Below are 27,229 nucleotides of genomic sequence, written 5' to 3'. Positions count from 1 at the left end.
CAACAGCGGTCTTGAACAGTACTATTTTTGAGCCAAATGCTAAAGAAACAGATGTTCTGCATTGACATCGTCCTCAATTTGAAGGTTGGTAATGTATTAAAATACATTCTCTTGTCCCTCCACACCACAACTACTGCACATTTTACATAGAAGAATTCCGGAAGTACCCAGTCATGTTTGAAGCCCATGCTAAACTATCAAGCGATTAATCACTGGGCAACAATACCCGACTCCAGCAAACTCCGCCCTCAATTTCTTGTGCTGATTTCAACCACTGGAGCACCAACGTTTTTTGATCATTTCTAAAGAGAACAGCTGCCATACAGGAAAACAGCATAATGGGAGTAGACTATTCCACTCAGTCACATCCTGATCAATCCTTTAATTGTACGTCGACCATCAGGAAGTGCTTTCCGAAGTAAATTTATTTAAAAAAAGAAATGTGGCCACCTTTATGTGCACATGTATGGACCAGTCCTCCGATTATTATTTTTTTTTTTTACCTTTATAAACCCATTTAAAGATGGTCACTCTTGCATACCCATGAAGATGCATACACGGCCAACTTTGAATTGGGTTCAATTAAGTAAAAGGTATTGAAAGGCAGGTGCATGCACATTTGAGATGTTTCCGTAACAAACAAAAAAAGCTAAATTAAGCGTGCAGCTGTCGAGACATGAGTAGCAGTGTTAAAAGAGCTGCAGACCCTTACCAATGTAAATGGAAGATAACATTTAAACAAAATAAAAAAAAAGTCACTAAAATTGAAAAGGTCTTGCCTAACGTCAGGTCTAAAACTGGAGAAAACCGTGCAAGTTAAGCACATCTGCCGAATTTACACACCAAATAAAGAAAAACAGCTACAGAAAGGTTTGGTCTTACAGAAAATGATATAGGCTTCCTGCATTAAAATGTAGTCTGAAGTACATGATTTCAAATATAAATGAGAAAAAAGGAACTTACAGGGAAATAGTACCGAGAAAAAAAGTTATTTAAAACCCTGCACATGACAGGACTTGACAAACTGAGGTAACATTAAGCATCTCTTCCAGCAAGCATTTTATGAGGTGAGAAATTAAAAGCTGCTCTGAACCTCCGCAGAGGGGCATTGGAGGTTCACTTGAGATATTCTGGATATATCTTTCATTTAGGATTGCACAACCCTAGCTAGCACATTAAAAATAAAAAACACTTTAATAGCTGTAATTAGGTATTGTAAATCCACAGCACTACTCTATTTGAATTCCCTATCCTTGAAACATTTGCGACAAAAAAGAATGAGGACACTGCTGTTGAAGTAATTGGCTACACTACAGAAACTGGCTGCCCTAGTATTATATAATGGTGAAACCCTGAAAATTAAAAGAAGCGTTAAGTTTTCTGGGTAACAGCAGGCAAGAGAATAAAGTCTTCCATTCTGGGAGGCGCGTTTCCAGCAACCACTTAGGAAAACATGCACACTAATGTGCGAATTACAATAAAGTGAATCACCGTGCTATGAAGAAACCTGTATATGGTCCAGTAAACGAAGAGTCATCAAAATCTCAAAGACTAACATTGCTTCAAAGCTGTGCTTTAAGAAATGTCGCTGGAAAAAATACAAATCAGAATTGTGTAGGTAAAGAAAGTAGAATGGACAAAGTGACTAACGTACTTCTATAGGGAAATAAAAAAAAATGTAGTTGTACCAAAAATGTTGAGATTTAATTCTTGTGCCCTTTTACCCTAAACTTAGCCATTACCTCAAACCTACTCTACCTCTTTAATCTTTATCGCATCCCTTACCTTCACTACAACCACAACCATAACACTTACAACAACCTTACACCAAAGCTACTCCAAACCTAACCTTTTAATAGAACTAAACCTAATCCCGGACCTAAACCAAAGTCCCATGCCTTTCCTTAACCTGAATCCCAATGCCAATCATTACTTCTACCCAAGCCCTACCTGGAATCCATCTGCTTATTAAAAAACCCACAAAAAAACTCCTAAAATGTACCTTATTCTTAAACCCAACCCGAAACCTTTCTTAATCTTAATTTTCTTCAGAAGCCCATCTCTTAACTCAACCCTTACGCAAGGAAATATTTAATTTTTTCACTTTTCTTTTTAATAAAATACATTTTCCATATTCTAGTTTGACTAAAAATTATGCACTACTTTATGCATTTTTTTTTTTTTTTTTTTTTTTTAATTGTAATCCAAGGGGGTCTTTGGCATCAGTAAATTGGATGGTGGAAAATAGTCCTAAGGAAGAGCAAAAGTCTCCCTGTCTGGAGAGAAGCTGCTGTTTGTCGATGGTTTGAGAAACGACTATAACAACAGGGTTTTTTTTATTTTGCAAACAATGCCAGTGATTTATTCGTGGCTATTTTAAAGGCTGAATGCACATTTCTGAATTTGTTCAAGTGTTGAAGCTTGCTCGATTTGGTAAGGCTGTAATTGGTATTCTGGTGTAAGTTTTCTGATGTCACCAAGAATAAAGTGTTGAAATTTCTTTTTACCTCCTTACACAAGTCAATAAGGAGAAATCTATTTTCCAGAGAAGACAGTGGTGAGGCCTTTTCTTGGCAGTCCAGTGGTAGTCTGAATTCTGGGCAGTATCCTGTTGCTTGTCATTGGTGTCTTACATCCCACAACACCACTACACTCCAACTGGGTAACAGTAGCGGCTCGTGGAGGGAGTGCCACGGGGCGGGGGTGGGGGTTGTAAACGCGACTGGAGTAATGTAAATAAATAAAACAAAATTCATTGCGCACTCTGAAACGCCAAATGCGTTTCAGGGTGCATAATGACATTTATTTTATTTATTTACATTACTCCGGTCGGCCGTGAGCCAGAGTTTACTACCCCCCCACCCTGCCCCTCCCCACCGCACTCCCTCCACGAGCCGCTACTGCTGAGTAACTAAGGTATTCACATTAAGGTGTAAGTGGTAATAGGCATGGTAGGGTAAATAACACAAACTCAATGTACTTGAAAGGTTATAATGGCAAAGAATAAAACATTTATAAACATGTAATTAATAAAGGTTGGTTACAATTATTATTAACCTAGAAAAACAGAAGGTGCTAGAAGAGTCTGAGATTGGGAAACAATCCTAAATGTTCTAACAGCCTATATGCACTAGGCACTGTATTTTCAAATAATATTTTGTCCCATTACTAGGCCTGGGCAGAGTACGCGGAACTCCGCAAAGGGACCCAAAAAGTACTTTTTATTATGCAGAGTGGTCCGGTAACAAATGCAGAGGCGCTCTCACACACCACCCACCCTCCCCCACCCCCCACAAAAAACGGGGGGGGGGGGGGGAGGTTTGAGGAGATAAGCACCCATGGGGGTGAGGGGAAGTGGAAAGAGAGAAGAGCACATGAGGGAAAGAGCAAGATGGAACATGGGGGCAGAAGCTCCAGAGGGAGAGAAAAGCTTGAAAACACATGGAGTACTTAACAAAAGAAAGACAGGCGAGGGAGAGTTGGAAAACACATGCTTTTTCATGGAGCGCTTAACCAAAAATAAAAAAGTAGTGCAAGTATGGGAGTCACCAAATCCACAGGAAGATAAAGACGCTATGCTCCAGGGAAGTGTCAAATATAAAACTAAGCAAATCATTGAATGAGAAACGCAAATGAGTGACAAAACCAATTGTAAGTAACAGCTAGGCCGTAAGCCCACTGCAAGTTTTTTGTAAGCCCACAATAGGTCTTTTGTAACGTAAAAAACAAACTTTTACAAAAAAGGCCAGAGCCCTCCGTACACGTGGACACAAACAATCTTCTTGTTTTTCCACACTTTATGCTTTTTGTGCAGCACTGGATAATATAGGATTAGGACAGTTTGTGTAAGAGAAATGTTTTAAATAAATGGCTAAAACAGTACATCACTTTCTGCAAACACGACAATGCAGGAACTATTTATACAACTAGAGAACTGACCCTGTGTCAACTACGTTCAAATCGTCATACAAGTCTAATTAAAGATATGGGGCGCTGGAGAAATTAGGGAGGGGGAGATATAGCTAACAACCACACATACGTATTGCTGACTTGCTTATAGGTGATGGTGCGGCCTAAAAACACAAGAGGGATGCAGTGCAAACTCTAGCTGACAATAGCAGATTTCTGGCGAGTTTTTAGGCACTGTCTGCACATCACCAAAGTCCAACAACTGTCAAACGTGTTTCAAGCTTATTTAGACAGCAATGGCAACAAGGTTCAGGACATGGAAATAACACAGCTGTGTTTATTTCAACGTATACAGTTTGCTGAGCAATTTTGCAGTTCTGTTTAATCTTTCAGTATTATGAAAACATGTCAATATAAAGGAAATGTACCTTGCCCCTGGAGATGAGAAATATCCAAGCCTTCCTTTAATCGAAGGACGACCACACCGTACTGAAAATCAAAGGCATCACTAAAAAGAAAAAAAACAGACGTTTTAGTGCTAAACACATGCAACTATGCTAAACCTTTTCTCTAATTTACTAGTTTACTTAATCTTGGCAATCTACAAGTCAAAGTCCAAAGCATGACATGTTAGCTACAGAGAAAACTCCTGGTTATAGAAATGGGAGCCAACACAGCAGTCCAGGAACACAAGATTATAAAATAAGGAAATATAAATAGCTTGTTATTTTCCTATCCTATGTGTAAGTAGCTCGGCCAGTATATGTTTAAACTGTGCATTCGAAGACTTGTAGTTATTTCATTCCGTTATGAAATCACGACAAGTCCCAGAATGCAAAGCAAAAACCTGAATTGGATAAGTTACTCACGCACAGACCCGCAAACCTGAGCAGTCAAAATATACATCCCTGCTACAGAATCTCTTAACATGCCATAGGTCTTGTGCAGTGCCTCGCATCTACTGTATATTGTGGGGTGTGGAGCCATAAAAAGAACAGATTCCCACATTAAACAGATTACCCAGGACTTGGAAGTGCTGTCTGCATCATACTACATGGAGGGATAGAGGTAAATGGCTCAGTGAGGTTTTTCATGCCCAATGCAAGGTTACGGAATCGATTTCCATTTCCTTCTTTCTACGCTTTATCTCCGCTTTACATGGGTTAACGCACAACTGATCGTGTTTTTCTGGGGTCTTGGGACAATCTTTACACATAAAAAGCCATCTCGATTTCCCTTTCAGCCACAGAAATAGGTAGGAATGCCTTGTTCGGCGACCGGCAGACGGGAAAAGACGAAGGTGTGCATGCTGGCACCTCTCCTTGACGAATGTGTGACTACGGGGGAGTGCCACCCTGCTCTGACCCGTAATAGTTCGGACCACCCTACGCTTAGGGTTTATCTGTTACATGAGAGAACCAGAAAGATGAGAGCATTAGGCCTCATTTGACTGCGTGGAATGCAGGTGTAGTTTGGCAGGTATTGTAATGGTCCTGACGAAGGCCGGAGAACTGTTTGGGCTTTGCGAACATCCTTAACATATTAGCGTAGTTCTATAGGTGGACGAGGCATCATATCTCATACGATATCTGAAACCGTGGCATTTTTAATCAAATCCGAGATACCCATAATAAAGGTAAAACCACCAGGGATATCTCAATATAATATTTTAAACTGGATCCCTGAGATTATCCAATATTCATTTATCTAAGAACTCCCAGCAATGATTGAGCCTGCCATGGTGGTATCACCTATGATGAAGCATACCACCATGAGTTGTGGATGAGGTGATATCTTCAAAATCTTCTTTTGATTCATGTAGATCTTACCCTATAATACATTTTTAGTGACCTGGCCACTCGTAGTGCGATTATATGTAGGGGAGAAGGACGTGACCAAGTTGTGTTCCTCGGTCCCTTTTTTGTGTATGAACAGGATTGCCTTGCTGCATACTCTTACGTCATACAGGGCTACTCCTACAAGAGCAATCTTAAACATCTCTTGCTCTTTGATAACAACCATACTTGGTTCACCACTTTTCTGGACTCCAACTAGGGGCATCCTTTCTACTCTAGAAAAATAGACAATTTCTGCCTTGGGATTAATGAAATTCTTGGTACATACAGCTCTTCTCTTATAGAAGTTCTTTGTTTCATTATGATGAGTTACCTAGCATATGTAACTCACGCTCCACACAATTTAAGCTATCTACAAGGCCTAGTGTTACCAATACTTTGAACAAGTACATGTAGAAATACTAAGAATGGGCTTTGGGTCCCCCACTTAAATAATTGCATGGATGAGTGGTCTATAACGGTCATCACATTTTGGGAATGGTTATGTGTGCTGTTTGTTTTGCCATTGGTGAAGGTGCTCAAGTAGTCCTTTTGTTAGACTGCACAATCAACAAGACATTTAGAGTGTAATTCAGAGTCCCAGAATTGTTCGATGTAGTTGCTTTACAGATATTCCATTTCAAGTGACGATTCATTCTTTTTTTTATTTAGGAAGTGTGTCTAAAAAATGATATCTCCATGAGCGTTCTCTCCCCTGTGATCTGCACTGCTTAGCGCTACCCATTCGTCTTGCTCTCTGCGGGACCTACCTGTTGTTGAGGGGTAAGTATGCCCTTTTGCCGGGGCTCTTACGACAGCCTCACGACCCCCGGCAGATTAGTCTCTCTCGGATTACCTTAGAGACTGACATGGCACCCTCCAAAAAGAGCGCGCTGTCTTGCATGCAGCGCTCAGCTCCCAACTGCGGCCGGCCAATCCTGAAGATGATCTGGTGGCCAGCCTCATACTCCATGAGTGACCGGGTGACAGATCAAACCCTGCTGCAGCTCCACCAAATGCTGAGCTACTGATGGAGATTGTGAGGGCTTGGGAGGTGGTTTCAGCTTCCCTCTCAGGTCCTTCTGCATTGTCTTTGCGATCTTCCAACAATGTATCTGTCACCTCGTTGGCTGACTCACATCAAGGAAACTCATTAACTTGGTTTGGCTCGCCTTCAAAACCCTTCACTTCCCTAGCTAACAATCTGGCACAGCAAGCTGAGCCCTCCAACTTAGAGGGAGTTAAGGAAGCTGGGGACTTCATTGCAGTGGCCATCGCCCATACCCCTCCGAGGTGGCACACCAGCTAGCAGCTCCCTGCAATAGTGGTGGGGGCAATATACCAAAAGTACTTGTTATCGACCTTTATCCCAGCCCCACAGCGAGGTCAATGGATCCCAACAGCTACTCTGGACAGTAATGGTCAAACATTCACTGCACCTAGCCAGGTTAATGTCTCCGGAGGGGCCCGGGAAGAGTATCATACTGTTTTTCCACATGTACGGAGGGGGTGCAAGGAGTACAGCGGGCCAATCTGGACCTCTGGTTTGAGTAACCAGCATACACCCCGATGTAAAGGAAACCCCAAGAGTAGTCCCCATTGGTAGGGGGTCCCTACTAAGAAAAAGGCTACAGACTCCCGTTGACTATTACATACCTGAGTTACGACTCTCTTGATCATCAGAGAGCTATTAGAGATAGCCAGAATAAGGAGGCCGCTGTTCATGTTGACATTCCGTCTCCATTCAGCAGTATGCTCAATTCAATATAGCTCCTTCTGCTGGGCATGATCGGTCATTTGCGCTGGTCTCTAATGAGTTATATCATATTACCTCTCCCTTTCACCTCTATGTCAGCCCTGTCAGCCAACAGACAACTATCAGTGATTAGCTTTCCATCATCCTACTTCCGTTGCTCCTGTCACATCCTCTATGTCCGAGCCATCATTATCTACCATCATTCCACTTATGCAGGTTCAACGCTCTGAAGCGCTGTAGCATTATGCCCAAGTTAGGGCAGATAACCTGAAACTACAGCAGACCCTGGCAGGGGTGACTGGGAAAGCGCTTGCATGTCGCAGAGCTCCAAAAGCGGGTCAGCAGCACCGAAGAGGTCAGAACAGCCTCTGCGAGAGCACTTAGAGAGCATGAGGGCCGAATAACCTTAGACCAATCCAAGATAGAAGATCTGGAAAACCGTCAACACCACAACTACCTAAGAGTCTTTAGTATCCCTGAAGAAAAAGGAAAGGGGTGACCCCTGGAAATTTATTGTTCGATTGGATCTCTGCAAGCTAACAATGAATCTGGTGTGGAAGCTGCATTAAATGATCGATCCGCTGAGAACAGTGAGGGCTCAAAACTTCCGAGTGCCAGCTAGCTCAAGATTATCAGGGATGGATGGAGAGAGATGTTATACTTAGTGAGACAAGGCTTGGATTCTTAGCCAATGGCAGGGGCCAATCACCCTTAAATGATCTAGCTTTCAATGTTTGCCTTTTACTGTTCTATGCTTTTGATTGATTTATGTATTTAGCATGTTGGCTTCTCTTAGGCCCTTTTTTTTAAATGCGTTTTTCTTGTCTGTGGCTGGCGGGGTCCGGTGGCAGGGTAAAGGGCTGGCATCTCACAAGAGCGGTCTATTCAGCAGACTGCTCTTGGGGTGAGCTGAACTTTTTTCTCCAGATAGAGGGTTCGAGGGGGTTGGGTTTTGTCTTCTCATTTTGGTATTTGTTCAGGTTTATCTTTTGGCTGGGGTTCATTGGTTCATGGGGTAAAGTAGAGAAAAAGGAGTTGGAACGATTACAAGTAACTATTTGATCGGGTGGTTTGTTATGTCATTCGAGATGGAAATACGGGTTTGGCATTTTATGTACTTAAAAGTTATTCACAGTGTATCAGCTCAAATTATTGTGCAGAAATGTAACTGGCCTAAATCGTCTGCTTAAACTCAAGACAGATGAGGTAAGAGATGACACTGGACAAGCCTCAGCTGTTGTGCTTATCTGAGACCCACCTTGCTTATAGAGACTGGTCCTTGCTGAAGCAGATTGGCATAGTTACTAGCTGATCTATATCCATTCGCGAGGTTGCTATACTCTGTTAGGCATCTTGAGTATAAAGTTCTCAAAACAGCCTCTGATCCCAGGGGTAGGTGGGCAATTTCTCAGGTGATCATCTCCCATAAGAAATTTGTTGTGCTATATATCTGGCCCAAACACGGACGTACCAGGGTTATTTGATTGGCGGAACCTAGAATTATTAGATCGGGTGGGTGATCTAATTCTGGTGGGCGATTTCAGTTGTAGAATGAACTATGGATTGATACCACTAATCCGCCCATCCCCTTATGGTCAAAACAAGGGCAGCTATTCTAGAATCTGCTCATGTGCATGGTTTGACACATGGATGGCTCTTCACCCCCTTAGGCCTGGCTATAACTTCTAGTCACCCCACAAGCGGTATTGCAGAATCAATATTATCTTCATTTGGCCTCGGTTAATTCAATCTGCTGAAATGGAGGTTTGCCCTATGATCACCTCCGCTCAAAACCTGGTTTCACCAAACTTATCCAATTCTGGCAGGGAGGGGCACCAGTTTATGTTCCTGTTCTATCCTTTCTTACCCCGCTTATAGAACTTGTTTGTCCAGGACGCTGGGAGTTCATCATTTCAAGTTCCGGCTCAGCTCCTCCTAATATTGTTTGGGACGCAATGAAGGCATTTAAACATGGGGTTACCATGCAGTTCACGCTGGACAACAAGTCAGAGCAAGAGGTAGCAATTAAGCTTAGTTACCAAATACAGGAGCTAGAGTACCGGCATGCCAAAGCTGTGTGAGTCAGATGCCTGAAGAAGCTAGCTATTTATTTTGAGTTAGTAGAAAGTCGCTGTACACTGGACGGAGGATTTAGAGAAAGAGTTGCTACTAATTATCATAAAAACAAAATGCTTCAATATGACTATGGAGAGAATGCCGGTAGGATGTTAGCTCATCAGATTTCAGAGAGGAAATACAGAAATGTAATACAATTTATCAAAGATAATGATAGTATTCCTCAATACGGCTCTCAGGCCACAGCTAAAGAGTTTAGTGATTTTTAGAAGGATATTTACAGTCAGCCACAGCCAGTCAGACAGTCTGAGAGCACAGAATATTTGCAGGCCGTGTGTTCACCCTGCCTCAATTCATTTTAGTTTTTATTTCTGGAGGGAGATATCTCTGTGTAAATGGTAGGAGGCGGCAATTATCGCTCTTCTGACGAGGAAGGCAGCAGGGGAAGATACCATCCCTCTGGAGTCTTATAAAACATTCCGCGAAATTCTTCTTCCTGAATTTATGAGGCTGGTGGACAATATCGATAAATGTGGAGCGAGCCCTGCCTCTTGGAACCTTACCAATATCATTGTCACTTTAAAGAAAGAGAAGCAACCGGAAGACAGAGGGTCATACCGGCCTATCTCCCTGATCAATTCTGAGGGCATTATCTTTTTACAAAATTGTTCGCCAACTGGCTGGCCCCTCTGAACTAGTATCTGGTCAAACCGCAACAGCATGGCTTTGTACCCAGTAGAGAGAACACCAATCATACAAACTTGCTGCGACAGACGCTGCAGAGTGATTGGGCAATAGGGTCGGTATGATATTGCTAGACAGAGAAGGCTTTCACTCTGGTTACATTGGATTTCCTATGAGAAACAAGGAGAGCTTTCGGAGTCGGCGGTAGATTCTTATTATGGGTACAGTTTCTCTACAGAAACCATATGGCCAAATCAGTCTTTTGACGGCTATAGTTCATTATTTAGGATCCTTAGGGTTACCCGTCAGGAATGTCCACTGTCTCCACTTCCATTTTGCCCCTATCATGAACCTTATTTAAGATCCCTTATTCTCAATTAACTGATCCAGCCAGTGTCATTCAACAGTATTGAGGACAAAGCCACTGCTTACGTGGACGATGTTGAAATTTATACCTCAGATCCTTAGTCTACTAGTGATTTAGTGTCAAGACACTACATGGTTCAGAGCCCTCTCTGGATTTAAACTATCTTACTAAAAAGTACGCCTCACTTAATATTCAATCAGAGAACTCCGTTCTGGGCACAGTTTAAACTGCCATTTATGTAAGAATCAGGCTTGACGCTAGGGTTGACCGTAACCTTCAAATGAATTACAAACCTTGATTACAATCTGCCATAGCTAAGATCCAATCCTGGAATTAACTCCCAATCTGCATATTAGGGTGTTGCAGTATTCTAAAAATGAGCATTATACCAACGTTGCTTTACCTCTTTTGTGCGATACAGATCTGGATCCCAGACTCATTTTTCAAACACCTTGAGGGTGCCTTCGGTAGCTTCATCTGGGGATATAGGAGTGCCAGAGCGGCCATTCGTTTTATGAAACTTCCATACAGTGGGGGGGGTCCATACAGTGGGGGGGGGGGTTCTTGGGGTTCAATTACTTCTGGACAGCCTTTGGAGGTCATATTAGGAATTGGACCGGTCTGTACTGGGATATCTACCAGCACTAGGGTCAGATGCCAAGTTCCTTTGTATAGATTTTCAGATCCTATCTACTTTAACCATGTCCAGTTCAAAATCGAACGAAGACACCACTCTAATCTGGGGAGAATCTGTTCTAAATATTCTTTACCTTCTATATATGCATACACCTCACTCTGGGGAATCCCTAAATTTCCATCCATCTTTCAATATCCTGTGGGTAAGGTCTTGTATAATCTTAGGTTAAAGGCGGTTGGGCAGCTCTTTGATGTGAATGGGGTTCGTTCATTTTCCTCTCTTCAAACCTTGTATGATCTTCCCCACAAGTCTCTCCAGGTACTTACAGATACGTGACTTCTTTCTGCACAACTGTACAGAGCGTGCAGCCCTGGAGGATTCTGACATTCTGTCTCATCCATGCAGAGCACCAGGCAAGTCGTTGTTCAGGGAATTCTTTCAGATCTTTAGTACTGGTAACTTCCAGTGTTGAGGTGTGCTTCCTTACCACCTGGTTATCTTTTGTTTTGTATGATGCCCAACGTAGGGGTTTCTGCTCATCATTATTGTTTTTTCTACAGAAGTTTGTAATTATGTTTTGTGATCATGGCCAACTTTAAATAAAAGCATAAATAACTAAATAAAAAGGAAGCGTATCTGGTTTGTCTTCGTGGCTATCAAAGCCTACCTACTAAATCACCCTTGCAAGTCCATGACTTTGCTGTCTTGATAAAAATAAGTATTCACATAATCTTTCTTAGGTTGCACTAAACATACTGGTCCATTCTCTAACGGATCTACGTAAAGCTCCATTTGAAAACACCCTTCTTTGATGCTATGGTTTCATTCTGCAAATGTAGTCTGTTGAACAAAGTAGCACCAAACACAGCTTCCATATTAGTGTAGTCCAAGAGGATGCTTCATTGTGGTATTTTCTTTCTAGGACAGCAAGGTACAATACAACTAAGTTACTCAACAATTACCAAACACTTCTCTTCACCAAAAGTCAAGAACTAATAGGTTTGCCATGGTGTGCCTAAGAAAAATAAAAACGTAATGACGGATTGCCAATGCTCGTTTAAGTAGGATGATGAACTGTCAACTCGCAAACCTGTGTAAAGCTATGAGGTTACAGGATGTTAGGGAAGGAAAAAGAAAAAAAAAAAAAACACAGAGCAAAGAAAACATGGCTGCCATTTATACATGGCCGATGGGCATATTACATTTTCCTTGAATTGGTCGGTATCTAGCTTGGAAAATGTGCCTTAAGTGAGTAACGGAAGGTGTCAACTGCAGAAAAAACAAGAATCATGAAATGTCTGTTTTGGTAATAAAGCATTCCTGATTTAGGCTTTTCCACCACTAAAGTACTCAAACTAGAGAAGAGAAAGGGGGTCCAAGACCTCCCACTAGAACGTGTAGAAACAACCAAAGACCATTACGCAAAGTAACAAGTCCCTTAATGTGAAACCACATCTGACTGTATAGAAGAGAAAGTTAATTATGTAAAATGGAAGCCACCTAAATGGATCACATAATTAAAATACTAAACAGAAGTTGGACAAAACCTACAGATTTTGGTTACTGACAATGGTGGATTCAATTGAGAGTTTTGTCTACAACCCAAGTACTCTACTTCTAGGTGGCTGCCCGAAGCCAAGCACCAGCCTGGCCCCTTCTCCAGGTAGGTGGTAACACATGTACCAAGGTCAGGGAGAACTTACCAACATGACAGACCTCTCTAAAAGGACGCAGTGTACAGATCCATAGGGTGCTCCAAACCAGTGGGCATGCAGCTGCTATCACAATTTACAATTTCAAAAAAAGCTTTATTCGACAGTTTGTCTTAAAAGCACATTAGTACATAAAATGCGGCACAATAAATATCATAAAACTATTTACAAACTTTAAGAAATCCATTAAATCCAATTATTTGTCGAAAATGTGATAAAACGATAAAATTAGCTAATATTTCATTGAACTTGGAAGGAATCTAGTCTCATTAAAGATACTAGTTGACAACTTATTGGGTAAGCATTCGAGTGCGGATTATCCAGGACCATCCGAAAAACTTTGCCACAGCCACCGCTATATAAGGTGAACAATCAGAGCTCAATATCCTTAGTGCCTCTTTACAATTTCGAGTTGCCAACCTAAAACAAATGGGTCTAAGCCACCTATGACGAGGGGAAGCATAGAGAGGGCATACAAAAAGGATATGGGCTACAGATTCACACAAATCTAAACAGTTATGGCATCTGTCATCTTTATTTAGAGACCAGTTACTTGTAAATGACTTAACCGGAAGGGTGCCAGCTCTAAATTGAAAATATAACTTCCGATCTAACGGCCTTTCAATAATGTCCCAATATAGTTCACATTTTGGGCGTGATTTATGATCCAGAAAACGACCAGTTAGATTTGTTGGGAAGTTAATTCTGTGAGACTGTCTGGATCATTTCCCAATATTTTTCTTTTAATTGATGGGAAATTTGATGCGTCCGGCTTGTTCCATAGGATACTCAGGTCTAGCTTTAGCAATAGAGACCTAATTTCTTTTAACCACTGAATTTTGTGGAATTGGTCGGCCAGGATCACATCCTTAAGGCCCCGAGCATAGTGTGTTAATTCTGGGGTCGTCCAAATGCGTCTCCAATACAGTAATGGACGCAGTCTGGCCAGGTCAGCTATGTTCTTTCTACCAAAGGCCAACAAAAGCGGGACAGTTGGAGTGCTTTGGGGTACGCCTACCAATTTACGCAGAAAAGAATTCTCTGCTCTTACCAGGCTATTCAAATTGGTATGACCCCAAAGTTCCGATCCATAAAGAGCTGTGTTAACAACTTTCATATTATACACCTCAAGGGCGGGAGTGATTGGCCTAGTTAAGGAAGACCTATGTTTAAGGGATAGGGCTCCTGCAAGTTGATGAAATTTTAGTAGGGCCGTATCCAAATGTCGATTCCATCCCATGTTTGTTTGTAATAACAGGCCAAGATAAACAAAAGAATCAACCCGCTCAAGAGGTAGACCATTGAGCAATATTTTACCCTTAAAAGAATTAGTCTGGTTCAGTGACATGAACTTTGTCTTTGAGATGTTAATCTCCAGACCGCGCTGGTGGCAGAACTCCCCAAATGCATTAACTGCCTTCTGTAGGCCGCTCGGGGTCCGTGATACAATTAAGGTATCGTCCGCGAACATGAGAACAGGTACGCGGAACCAGCCAATATAGATGCGTCAGTGGGGGAGCTTCCAAGATGTTCCACTATTCCATTTATGTATAAGGAAAACAGGGTTGGGGCCAGAACACACCCCTGGCGAACACCACGCTCAACCGGGAATGGTTCTGTAACCTCACCCTGGGCCCCCGCATCTGACTCTCGCGTAGTTGTTCTCATGGAGGCGGACAAGCAAAGTCAGGAGATCAGATGGCATCCCCTGGTTGGAAAGAACAGTCCAAAGTTTGCAGCGCGGGACTAAATCAAAGGCAGTTTTAAAATCGACAAACACTGCGTAAAGTGACCCCTTAGAAATCAGCACATTCCTCCAATATATCAAAATGAAGAAAAGGACTTGGTGGATTGAGCTGGTACATGGGCGAAATCCAGCCTGGAAAGGAGATAGGATAGCTTGTTCGTCAATCCACATTTGTAGTTTGCTCTGTATCAAACGACCAACCAGTTTTTGGGCTGAGTCTATGAGGCCAATAGGCCTATAGTTATTTGGTAATGATTTGTCCCCCTTTTAGAAAACAGGGATGATCTCGGCTCCCTTCCATGAGGGTGGAATGGGGGCACCCCTGGCCACTGAATTTGCTAATAGTGCGAAATACTGGCACCATGAGGACCTGTCACTCAGGAAAATCTCGGCTGGGATACCATCCATTCCTGGGGCTCTACCTCTGGTGACACAGTCTAATGCCCTGTCTACATCATCAACTGTAAACAAATTATGTTGGAAAAAGATAGGTGGGGAATTGCTAACTGGCAACTGCTGATTTCGGGCATATTGTGGTCTGAAGAATTCCAACCATGAGTGCTGGGGGACATTATTTTGTGGGGGGTCTCCTTGACCATCTCTATCCCATTTTATGATGTTCCAAAATTGTTTGGAATCCCTAGAAGCACATGCCGATTTCAGATCCTGCCATCTGTCCTCGTTCCACTGCCTTTTTGCCGCCTTTTGGGTTGATCTATATAGACCCCTTGCCTCACGGACTCTCGTGGGGTTCTTTGCCTTAACTTCTTTACCCAGAAGTGACCTTACATCCTTACAGGCTTTGTTATACCATTTAGCTGTTTTTGGTTTAAGATTTGTTTCCCCTGGGCAATGACTTCTGGAAGAATGACTTTAGTTTAGAGAAAAGATTTTCATGGGCCTTTAACATAAAGCTAGGGAAATCCTGGGTGTCATTTTGAGCATTTATTTCCGTTAGTGCCTTGTTGACTTCCTTCTTAAGAGAGGCCAGCTCAACAGGGTTCACTGCTATTTTATCCCATTTAATGTGACACAGGTTATTAGTAGCTACAATATTCAAAGTGGTAGTCACTCCAACTTTGAGCTCTACTTTGTCCCCAGTTGGGGCATTAAAAAGTGAGCAAAGAGGGTTGTGGTCACTTTCTAGCCGTGGTTTAATGACCATATCAACCAATCTATGCCAGAATCTAATGTCCACAAGTAAGTAATCAATCAGACTGCTGCACCGTCCGTTATCAAAGGTACATGCACCCTGTTGGTCAGAGGGGGTACTCCCATTGGCTGCGCGGAGTCCTCTTTCAAGGCACATAGATTTTAACTGAATAGCTGCAGCTGGCCATCTTTTGATGGGCGGGAGATCTAGCTTAGGGATCGCCCATCTATTGTCCTGTTCGGCAGAGATGTCCTGATCTTCTTGGCCGAGTGGTTCATAGGTGGTGTTAAAATCTCCACCCACTATCGGGACAAACTGTACTGGGAGCTCCTCTAGTTGAATGGCAAGAGCTGTAACCACCTCTGAGGCACGCCCTCCTTGTTGGCCTCTGGCATAAACATTAAAAACGGCCAATTTAGTGCCGTCGGGCCACTCAAGTCTGACGGCCAAGATATCATTTGTCAGGGCTCTGACCTTTTGTACTTTACAGCTGAGAGTCTGACGAATCCAGATCACCAGACCTCCCGAAGGTCGTCCTTTTAGCCTTTTTTCTGCGGGGATGTAAAAGTTGAGGAAGCCATCTCGATAAACCGCCTCTATCGACCAAGATTCTTGGAAAATAATAATGTCATGTTGATCAATGAATGCACACCATTCTGGGGATAGAATCTGGTTGCCAATTCCAGCAAGATTCCATGAGATGAAAGATAATCCATCCTTACCCGGTTGGGGGATATTCAATTTAATAAGATTATTTATTTGGCCTTGCAGAGCCACATCTTGTCCCTCCAAACAATACTCTATCTCTGGTTCAGATAAGAGATTAGGAATTTGGATTTCGCTATAGGTTATAGGGAAGCTTTCTACTCTCCGTGGGTCCACGCCCCTGGTGGTCGTTACATGATTATTATAGGAATACCCCATGTTCTTATTTGGATCCACCGGGTTATATGTGGGTAGGGATTGGCCGGAGGTGTCACCCTTATTAGGTGGGAGGTGATTATTCTGATAAGTCTCCCATTGTGGGCTGATAGGTAAATTATGAGCTGGGTTCAATAGTCAGTCACAGTCCTCCATATCTGTCAATGCCCCAAAGCGATTCCTCAGGTTAATTCCACCCAGGGGAGATGGTAAACCCCCTTTCATTAATGGTCGAGGGTGGGTAAGCAATAGACGGGGCCTTAAACTACGCCCTTTACACCATGATTGATCATAGAAAAATTCTAGGGTCAGTGGAATTATAGCCGAACTCCTATATTGAGGGGGGAATAAATTTGCTAAAACTGACGGCAATATTTGGGGGTTAGAAAAGTTTAAAACTATGCAGTCCCCCCTAAATCGCTTCTTACTCGTACCCAACCATTGTACCCTTCTGGCCATTATAATATCCTTGGCTAGTTGGTGTTTTCCCCTGTCCGAGATCCACATGTTATTGGATAACCAATAAAGAACTTTGTCAATTAGGTTACTTGCAGGTTCTTCTTTACCTGGGCTTAAACATTAGCTAAAACGAGTACTAGGGGGGTGGCCTCGGGGATAAGTTGGAATGCTTCCCTATCTGTAAGGGCCAGAGAATGATCACACCTGGCGTCCGAACTACTATTAGGGTTGGGAAGTGTGACCCCCCTCACTCGATTTTGCTGGAGCCCTGGTATTCAGAGGACCTTTAAAGCCTAGTGTTTCAGTTCAATGTAGAATCAACATCCTCGATTAAAATGTTAATCTGGCTCAAAGGTTGAGCTTGGTGTATGACAGTGGTTCTTGAGGTGGATGACTGAGACAATGGGACCGGGAGCTGTAATTCACTATGAACTAAGGGGGGGTTGGGTGGTCCATTCACTCCCCAGCTCTTTTCTATACAGGACGTTTTTTCCTCCAGAGAGGATAACCCATCTAAAATCTGAGCTAAGATATGGTCTAATTTCTCTTTAAATACCACCCAGAGGAGATCCATTTGGACCTCCAAAGGGGTATTCGGTTTGGTTTTTTATGCTTGGGCTTTTGTAACCCTGGCCCCTTAGGGGGGGCAATCTTACTTGTTAGCCCTACCCCTCCAGCCCTAGTACAGCGTCTTTTCTTTTGGGCGGGAGTGGGAGTAATACTGGGAGTAGAGTCATCTGTCACATCTATTGTGGGGGGTCTGGGCGACTGATCATAAGTAGACATAGCATTTCCTATTAAATCCCTTGGAATATCCGGCACTGTGGGGTCCAGCTGGGACTCTAGTCCCTCAGGTTCTGCATGAACCGACACAAAAGTAGTAGACCCTATATCCAAAGACAGTCTTTTCTCAGTTCTTTCTATTTCCTCATTCAGCATACTGGAAACTTTCACCAAGTAAGAGTCCAATGTTGCTACATCCCTTCCTTTGCCATTGGCAGCTCTTGTTTTCCTTTTCGCCGTCCTCCCGACAACGATTCCACATACAAATATTACAGTACCTTTGGTTGGTGGATCTTAAGGGGGTGGCCCAGCCCAGCCGCCTTCAGCCCCTGACGGCCCGCCCTTTGCCCGGGCTTAGCCCGGCGCTGCCCGCGCGCGGTCCCGCAACGCGGGGGAGTGCTTGGTTTAAATGCGCCTCAGTGCGCGGAAACGGCGTTGGCGGCTTTCCGGCCACTAGGGAGCCTGGGAACAGTAGTCCCTGTCCTCCTCTCCGCGGCCGCGTTGGAAGTAGCTGCGGCGGCGGGAGGCGGGAACCAGCCAGGCGATCAGCGTAGGATGAAGGAGGTTGCACCACGGCAATTGCTGCCCCTCTAGTAAGTTCAAAGCGCCCGCTCTGCCGGGGGAGTGCTTGGTTTAAATGCGCCTCAGTGCGCGGAAACGGCGTTGGCGGCTTTCCGGCCGCTAGGGAGCCTGGGAACTGTAGTCCCTGTCCTCCTCTCCACGGCCGCGTTGGAAGTAGCTGCGGCGGCGGGAGGCGGGCACCAGCCAGGCGATCAGCGTAGGTTGAAGGAGGTTGCAGCGGCTATCAACTTAACCAGCTACTGCAATAGAAGTATGTTGTTTGGGAGCTGAAGTAGACAGTCTGAAGAAAAATAACAATTTTGCACCAAACTGCAAATTAACAAACGAGGCATCACCAAATACTAGAGACTTGACAACTCTAGCATGGTTTCCTCTGACTTTTTGACTACCTCCTGCATTTTGACTGTGTACTGGATTTAGTTTTTGCTGGATTAGAGGCTTTGGGCACTTTGCCACTGCAGATCAGTTTCAAAGTGCAAATGCTCACTGCGTAAATTGTGATCATGATTGGTTATTCATAATTGGCATATTTGATTTACTGGTAAGTCCCTAGTAAAGTGCACTATGCCTGCCCTGGGCCTGTAAATCAAATGCTACTAGTGTACCTGAAGCAAGGATTGTGCCACCCACACCAGTAGCTTCTCAAGTGGATTTCAGACCTGCCACTGCAGTGTCTGAGAGTGCAGTTTTAACTACCATGTCGACCTGGCAAGCGCACTCACTTGCCAGGCCCTAACCTTCCCTTTTCTTATATGTAAACCCAAGGTACCCCCATGGGCACAGTGCAGAGAACAGTCCAGCCCGAACTGCTAGGCCAGGTCGAACTAGGACCAGACACAAGCATCTTGGACCAGTTTCGGGGTATCACCCCTCATCAGCCAGGCTAGCTTGAATCCAGTGGCAGTTCTCATAAGGATCTGGGTCATATGGCTGGGTCCAAACTGGAGTGGCATGGTGATCTTGTGACTGGGGCTGAGTGTTTGAAAAGTTTCAGTACTCTGTTCATCATTGTGTTGGGTTTGCTTTGAATGATGTTTCCCTACTAACAGCTCAGCCACTTTGTAGGAAGAAAATGTTACTCTTATTCATGGTTCTCCATCCAGAGTGTCTTCATAAGCATTTCTGCCTATGCATGTCAAAGTGGAAGAACGTTTACAGAGAGAAAACCTATTTGAACAATAAATTAGACATGTGGCATAAAATTATTTTATTAAATTATTAGATCGGAATTTTAAAAGAGGGAATGTTTCTCTTTTTAACACACTATTCTAAATGGCAAAAACAACAAAGCCAAAAAAAGGCAAATCTTCCAGAACTTCCTGAATCCCATTGTGCATTGCACTGACATTCAGCACCTTAGTTTAATTTTATGGTTAATCCCAGGCAGTAATTGCAGGCTGCGACTGAGGACGTGGGTGGGCTGTTTACGTCATGAAGATAATCCTAATTGAGAACCAACATTAAAAGCAACTTATGTCATGAGATCACCAGTGATTATCTGGGCCAGAGACAGATGGATAAGTCAGGAAAACCAGATCCAACAAGAAAAAAAAGTAACTTCTACGGAGGAAAGAAATACCAGAGTGGAGCTTGACCAACTTAAAAGTCCACTCTCGAGATGCAGTTAAGGCAGCAGATTTTTGCAAATAAATATGGACGAATTTTCCCATGGATGCTTTAAATACCTCACCAACGAGAGAGAACGCTTCGAAATGTGGTAGTAAAAGATTTGCATTGCAGCAGAATTGTCCTGCGGTTTGTTTGAAAGAGACAGCTTTTCTATCCTATCACAGATGGAAATGCATAGGAGTATCCGCTTTTCAGTGGAGAATGTAGTAGCCTGAAAGTCTGCATTGGAATCACCACGGTTTACATGGAGCCAATGTCCTTCATTTTATCTAGAAACTGCGGCCGTCCTTTAAAGCCTGATGGAAGGGGACTGTAGAGGTATGCCAAAAAAAAAAAAGTGGCAAGAGAAGCACAGACTCTACTTTTAGGGGACGTAACAGTCTGTATGAACAATTAGGAGGCTACACAGCAATCAATAGACTTAAGTAAGAACGGATAGTAAAGGACGATTAAGTTGTTGCAAACAGAGGAAGCAGTTGAGGTGCCCTAGACCACTTAAGTGGACGCAAAAAAATGTGGTCTAGAGAGAAGCAAGTATGTTGTCAGAAAAGTCAACCTTTCAGGGGGTTTGGATCCTTTCACCGGCTTCTTCTTTCCCCTGGTGCTTTACTGTTCGTTCTCTCATCCTTCCCCTTCTCCCCACCCGGTTCATCTGAGGCACTGTTCCCTTCCTTTGCATAGTTTCTGGGGCTTTTTCATCCAGTCTAGAACAAGCAACTGCATTTGTTCCAGTCATATAATAATGTGCGCTTATACTTCATAGTGCAAGAACATCCAGAGTCTTTTGATGTATTTCAGATACTGTGGCTAATCCTTATAGCTTAAAGTCTGTTAACACTCCAATGTTTTGATTGACAACAGATTGACGCAGAAGTCTTCCTGGTTTCTTTTAGAAAGAATTGCATTCTTATTATTCACTAGTTGGAACTTTACAACAGCATATAGGGTTAATACAGCTATCACTTGTTCACTTCAATGCACTTCTCCCTATGCTGTGTATTGATATCATCATTTCAAGTCGTTGTTCCTACGTTTGCACTGCAACCTTACTGACATTAACACTAATATTTTCCACAGATTGTTTTATGTTCAGTTTTTATTAGTACTCATCTAACTTACTAAGCTCACTTGCAATGCATGTTTTAGGATTCATCTCTAACCATTTAGTAAATTCAGAACACAGTGCCCTTTGGTCTTTGTAGGGTTGTTTAAACATTAGATTTATAGCGGATTTTATCATTGTCAATTTGACTATTTGTATTTTCACAAAACCATTAAAAAAAATTAAAAAATGGGGGAAATGGTGAGGGCACATTTCAAGAGCCACCGAGTTTCAGCTGCTAATAGTTTGTAATGGGTCAAATGAGGAGCTCCTATCCCTGAAGGCGATTGAGGTGGTGAGGGATGCAGAAGAGACCCCAGAAAGAGGTTAGAGGTACCTGTGAGTGCAGGGGTGCATGGGGTTGGAGAAGCATGGCACATTGATTGCTTGCATGATTAAGTAGGATGTGGAGCAAGAGACTGTTCTGTAATGCAAAGCATAGACATGCCTGCCTGCAGGATGCAATAGTTAGCCTTGTGCCACACTGAAATTCATTTCGAGATCACTTTTTTTACATGGGGTTCTGAATGGAACAAAAAGTCAATCGATGAAACTATGAAAGTCTTATGCTTTTTGGGTACTCAATTTATTTGAAGAAGTTTGTAAGCAGCATAACACAAGGTTATTAGTTGTTGAGGATCATTCATGAGAATACCTAACAGTGAAGTTAGCAGTTGTAAACCTATGTGCAGATGGAGTAGTAAAAAGCATGTGCAAAGAAAACCACTACATGCAGTTTAACAAACGTGCACTAAGATCAATAGTTATCAAAAGGACAGTTCTACATATACTGATGTTAAAAGTTAGAAAACAAGTTTAGATTCACCGTCGTATGTCACTAACTGGACAAGGTCAAGCAGGATGGATACCTGAAGCAAGGGTTGCCACCATGCAGGAAATTGCCAAGCAAAGGGCGAAAGAAAAAATGGGGGTTCCGTTAGTAACAGCAAAGGAACAACATGTGTTGTGTGTTGCAGAGATGTGGTCAACACGTCATATGGAAAGTTACAGTCCAGAGTAAGTTTTCAGAAAGTAAGTCTAGTGTTTGCTACTCTGACATGAACTTCTATACCATCGAAGATGCCAAAGATGTAAAGTTGGTGTAACGAGAATAGTTGTAGTTGAAGTTTAAAATGGAGGAACAAAAAGCAATCATGTTTTTTGAAAAAGCATACTTGATTGAGTTTTCTAAAGTTGTTGGGGAGCTTTACGTGTTCGAGCTGTTACAGGTTAATTTCTCCAGGACTCTGAATAATAAGGACGCCTAAAGGAAGGGAAAACAGTGTTAGGCAGGAGAGGTCTGAAAGGTCGGAAGAGGCGTTTATGTAAAATATTGCAATGTTGTTCTTAAACTATAAAAATAGCCCTAGTCCTATGTGTGGGTAAAGAATGCCCCAGTGACTTGCAAAGTTCCTAGACATATGTTGGGGGATATTCCACACTTCATCCACGATACATGATCACCCGGACACCTATTTAAGTCCCCCCTTCTATTGTTGGCTGATCGTACCTGAAAAAAAATGTAATATCACTGTAGCAAAGCTTCTATGCGCCGGTCTATTGCATCGAGCAAATCTGTATCCAGCATGAGCAGCTCAGATTTAGGTTCCAGCTGGAAGGTTAATTAAGAACAAAAAAATGTTTTCTTAACCACTCGTTTGAGAGGTGATAGAGGGATTGAATATAAATCTAAAATGCACAGAGAGCTACATGCTGGAGACGACAATTTATTCATGCCAACCAGACCAGATTAGTGCAGCCATTTGCAACATCACATCCCTATCATAACTTTACCACAGGTACAATAACATTTATCATGGAGGTAGTGAAATGCGTCCACTTCTTAAAAGGTTTCTCAATGACAGGATTGGGTGTGTAGCAGTAGCTGAAAGCCTTCTTTTGCACACAACACAAGAATGAAATGTTTAAACCGAAACGGACACCTCAGCTGTTAGGGAAAATTGGCTTGCCACTTATATGTGCTATTTGTTTCTAGCCACTTATATTGCAATGCAACCTGATTGGAGGCATATTTGATCACATAAGATTTGTGACTTGGAACAATAGGAGCATTTTATTTGGTGGAATTTACTAATGGGCTCCTGACAAATTATGCGTTTTTAGTAGAACAGCAGAACCTATATCCTAATGATTAAAGGGAGCACTGCAGTTACGTTTTCAAGGGTGGCTAGTCATGTGAACACATTGAGAATCAGTGAGACGGAATTGCTGTCCAAACAGGATTATATGGTCACGACACCTTCAGATGAACACTGTTTCCAGCAAGACAATACAACCACTCCGTGAAGATGAAAAACGTGCGTTTCCCTGATACCAGGATGCACACAAAAAATTGGCACAAGAACAAGGAAATGTTCTACAGGACATCCTGGGTCCCTGCAGCACACTTTTCGGTTCAGACTGAAACCTAAGGCTGTAATCGTATTACAGCTGAAATCCAGACTTAATTACATAAACATGCTTTCTTCCAGTAGGATGGCCATTAGCAAGGACGCTTCTCTTTTCCCCTCAACTATGACCACTGACAACGTTTTGCCAAAAAGTATTTACAATGTGTTCTGTACTGTAGGGGACAATATGCATAAATCAAGAAACTCTACATAGTGCCAGGAATCTAGACTTGTACTAATTTTAATTACATATTGTTGAAGGGGTGTTAAAATGTAATGGTTGTGAGAGGCCAATATCCATTGAATGAGAATTCTGTACATGCTCCTGTCCGCAGGCTCCACAAGTCATTCCAAGTAAGTAATTCTCTAAGAAGGACCTCCTATTCCAAATAAGATAACAGAAATCTGGAATAGGTACCTTACAGAGTCTGTCCTTATGGAGGTATATGCTCCAAACCTAACCTTATGGAGTATTTCAGAGCATCCAGTGCTGGGTGGAAGGGTGAACACCATTCCAATTTTCTGAAAGGAGGTAAGAATTTGGTGTTCCAGCGGGGCACATTCTGACACATGCTTCCTTAGTTATAGCAGCCTAGATACCTGCTTTGTACACCACCACTCAGTAGTTGCATGTGCAGTTTGCTTTCCGGGAAAATGGTAAATCAGACTTGAAATGGACTAAAAGCGAAGTGTCATTTGGTTCCGGATGAAGAACTATCTGAGCAAGAGGATGGCTGCATTCTATCAAGCTTGTGTCTTCAAAGAAGGTTGGATTCAAACTCCTTAAATTTAATTACTTACACGAAACCTACTTGACGACTAAATTGCTACATAGATGTACCAAGTGGTCACACATACTTGTGCTAGATGTAAGGCTGACAAGGTTTCATTCTTTCATATGAAGTGGTTATGTCCACAGATAGGCCCTTTCTGGATGCAGGAGATAGGCCCTTTCTGGATGCAGGCGACCAATGTAATATTGGAGTCAACCAACACATGTAATGTCAATACTCCCAGAACATGTTTACTGGGTTTGCTACCACAAGCTACATAGAACAATCCAACTGTAAAATCATTGATCTAGCACCTGTGCCAGCCAAGATATGAATGGCAATGAGCTGGTGATCCCAGCACACTTCCAGAGTGGGCACTCGGAAATATGAACCGTTAAACTTGGCCACTGCTGAAAATACAGTTTAAACCTTTATGCAGTGTGGGCAGTGATCAATAGATCACGATCTGGGGTACGATGCTTGTGGGCCGGTCTCTGATTCAGATGATAAACCCCCTGAATACAATGGGGACTAAATGACAGGCAGTCTCTGATGCAAGGAATATGGTGCAGTCCAGGTTGTGCTAGTTTATTGGCTCAAATGGTCCAGCTGTAGAGGTGGCAGTGCTCATTCGGCACAGATTTTACTATTGTTTCGAATAACCACAACAGGCACAAATAAACTTTTTATTGCTTTGACAGCAGGGCCAGCAAAAAATGCATTATAGATTTAATTGCATTTTATTGAATTTAATTTACCAAGCTTTACATTGCTCAGCAGCTCATTACAAACGGATCTAAGCACCTAACATTAAAGCCACGCAAACACCAATCCCAGGTGCCAGGATTTAATTGGCTAAAAAATTGAAAGTGTACCTGCAGGCAGTAAATCCTGTACTTAGTTCACAGATTTGACCGTAAATATGCAAGGAGACTAACTGAGACCCCAAGGTATTACGGGCCAGTGGAACTGCTTCTTGCCAGGGGCTGCATGACTTAGTTTTCTTAGGCAGTGCTCCACTTTGGCCCAATATACTTTTAATTCTGTAAATTTTTCCATTTGAAAAACGTACTACTTGGTGACAGAGTCCCGCCACCTCAAATACCTATTACACAGCTTTGTTTCAAGGAAAATACATTCAACATTTTTTTTGCTAGGGTAGCTTTTCGAAAGGTACTTAGATTTATATAAAAACAAAAAATAGTTCAGTACAACGTATTCAGGGAGGTTCCACATACTGGTGAGACTAAGCCTATCAGCGAAGATGCCAGGATCAGGAACTAAAGAGTTCACTCAACACACTCTTGGCAGTCCATCCTTCGAGCTGAAAAGTGACATCAAGGAAGGAGTGCAGGATCTAAATGGGTGGGGGGGGGGGGTTAGGAGATGCATGGTGGCAGGGATCAAGGAAGCCCACAGGAACTTGTGCCCATTCAGGAGCAAATAGCTGATGCTTTGAGGGTGTACCTAGTGAAGATGATCATCAAGCACTGAGAATCGTGACAACTGGGATCAGCTTCTATTCCTGTGTGTTGCAGTACGAGTTAATCTGCCTGAAAGGTTGCAAAAAACAGAATGCAGATGGAGGACACTGCGCAAAGGCCGGCTATAGCTGGTCTGTGCAAAGCAGGATCGGCCCTGGATTGTTCGGTCACGATAATGCAGTTGTGTCAATAAATATACTCCATATAACTGCGGTCCTAAAGACCTTACTTTAGAACCACCTTAAGCTGACCCTACATATAGGGACTTCCACTCCTGTTCTAGAGGTATTAGCAGTATGTAGGTAAGCCATATATTCAAACAGTTTTGTCTAGCCGACATAGAATCATCCGCATCAAAGAAATTCTGAGTAGGCTAGGAGAAAGAATACTTGAACATTGCTTATGCTGGCATTAAAAATACTTTCCATTGAAAAATACTTTCTATATGTCGACCATTTTGCAACGAGGCTTGTTGGGTTCATGCAGGTGTCTTTTTGTGTTTGGTACAGAGGACAATATCAAATTCCTAGTTAAACGATTTAGGGAACGAAGGCTTTACATTGTAATTATACAAGAGCGCTTTATAAAACACAAGAAAATAAACACCACATCACAGCCACGCATTGACTATTGCTCCCTTAAAACGCCACCTCCTGATCACTACTCTGTCAAATTCAGACTTTTCCTTTTTAATGGACTTCTCAAACTAGAGAAAAAAAAACTTCCATCCACTACATACAGGAATTGGAACAGTCACAATTTATTACAATGAAAACACATACGACCAATGAGGCATATAACATCAGTAGGTTTTAGCAAATTCACAGCACAACCCCTGGGGCACTATTGTCACAGCAAGCAGCAGCCAGAAAGATAAGGAGATCCTGCAATGTCAGGCAAACAATTCCCAACCCCTTCATCAATGGAGAAATCCTGAGCTAATATGGCTGCCACTGCCGCCCAGTCGCCACCTCCTCTTTAGAGCGTTATAAAAGATATGCACAAAACAATCCCCAAAAGCCCTGGCATCAGATAGCAATATGCATTTATTTAGCTGTTTATTACAACATTCAACATCCCTCAGCCAGTTTTTGAGTTTGGGTGGAACCACGCCGCCAGTGGATCGCAACTCTACTTTTAGAAAGCGGCTCAGCCAAGGCAGTGAATTTTGTTTTACTTTGCTTAGGATGTCTTTAACGTAGCACAGAA

General features: G+C 42.7%; 1 protein-coding gene across 1 annotated transcript in view; it reads right to left on the bottom strand.

Moving 5' to 3' along the window:
- The window catches only part of SLC12A2 (solute carrier family 12 member 2), a 345,212-nt gene that overhangs the window by 66,859 nt on the left and 251,124 nt on the right, over nucleotides 1-27,229 (bottom strand). The window contains exon 19 of the mRNA XM_085632709.1: nucleotides 4,338-4,417. Coding sequence (XP_085488835.1) covers nucleotides 4,338-4,417 — 80 coding nt within the window. The remainder of the gene's footprint in view (nucleotides 1-4,337; nucleotides 4,418-27,229) is intronic.

This window comes from Triturus cristatus, chromosome 2_1 (genome assembly GCF_964204655.1).
Source record: "Triturus cristatus chromosome 2_1, aTriCri1.1, whole genome shotgun sequence".
In the NCBI taxonomy this organism is placed as follows: domain Eukaryota; kingdom Metazoa; phylum Chordata; class Amphibia; order Caudata; family Salamandridae; genus Triturus; species Triturus cristatus.
The sequence above is the reverse complement of the archived record's forward strand: the minus strand, read 5'-3'. Positions and strand labels throughout refer to the sequence as shown.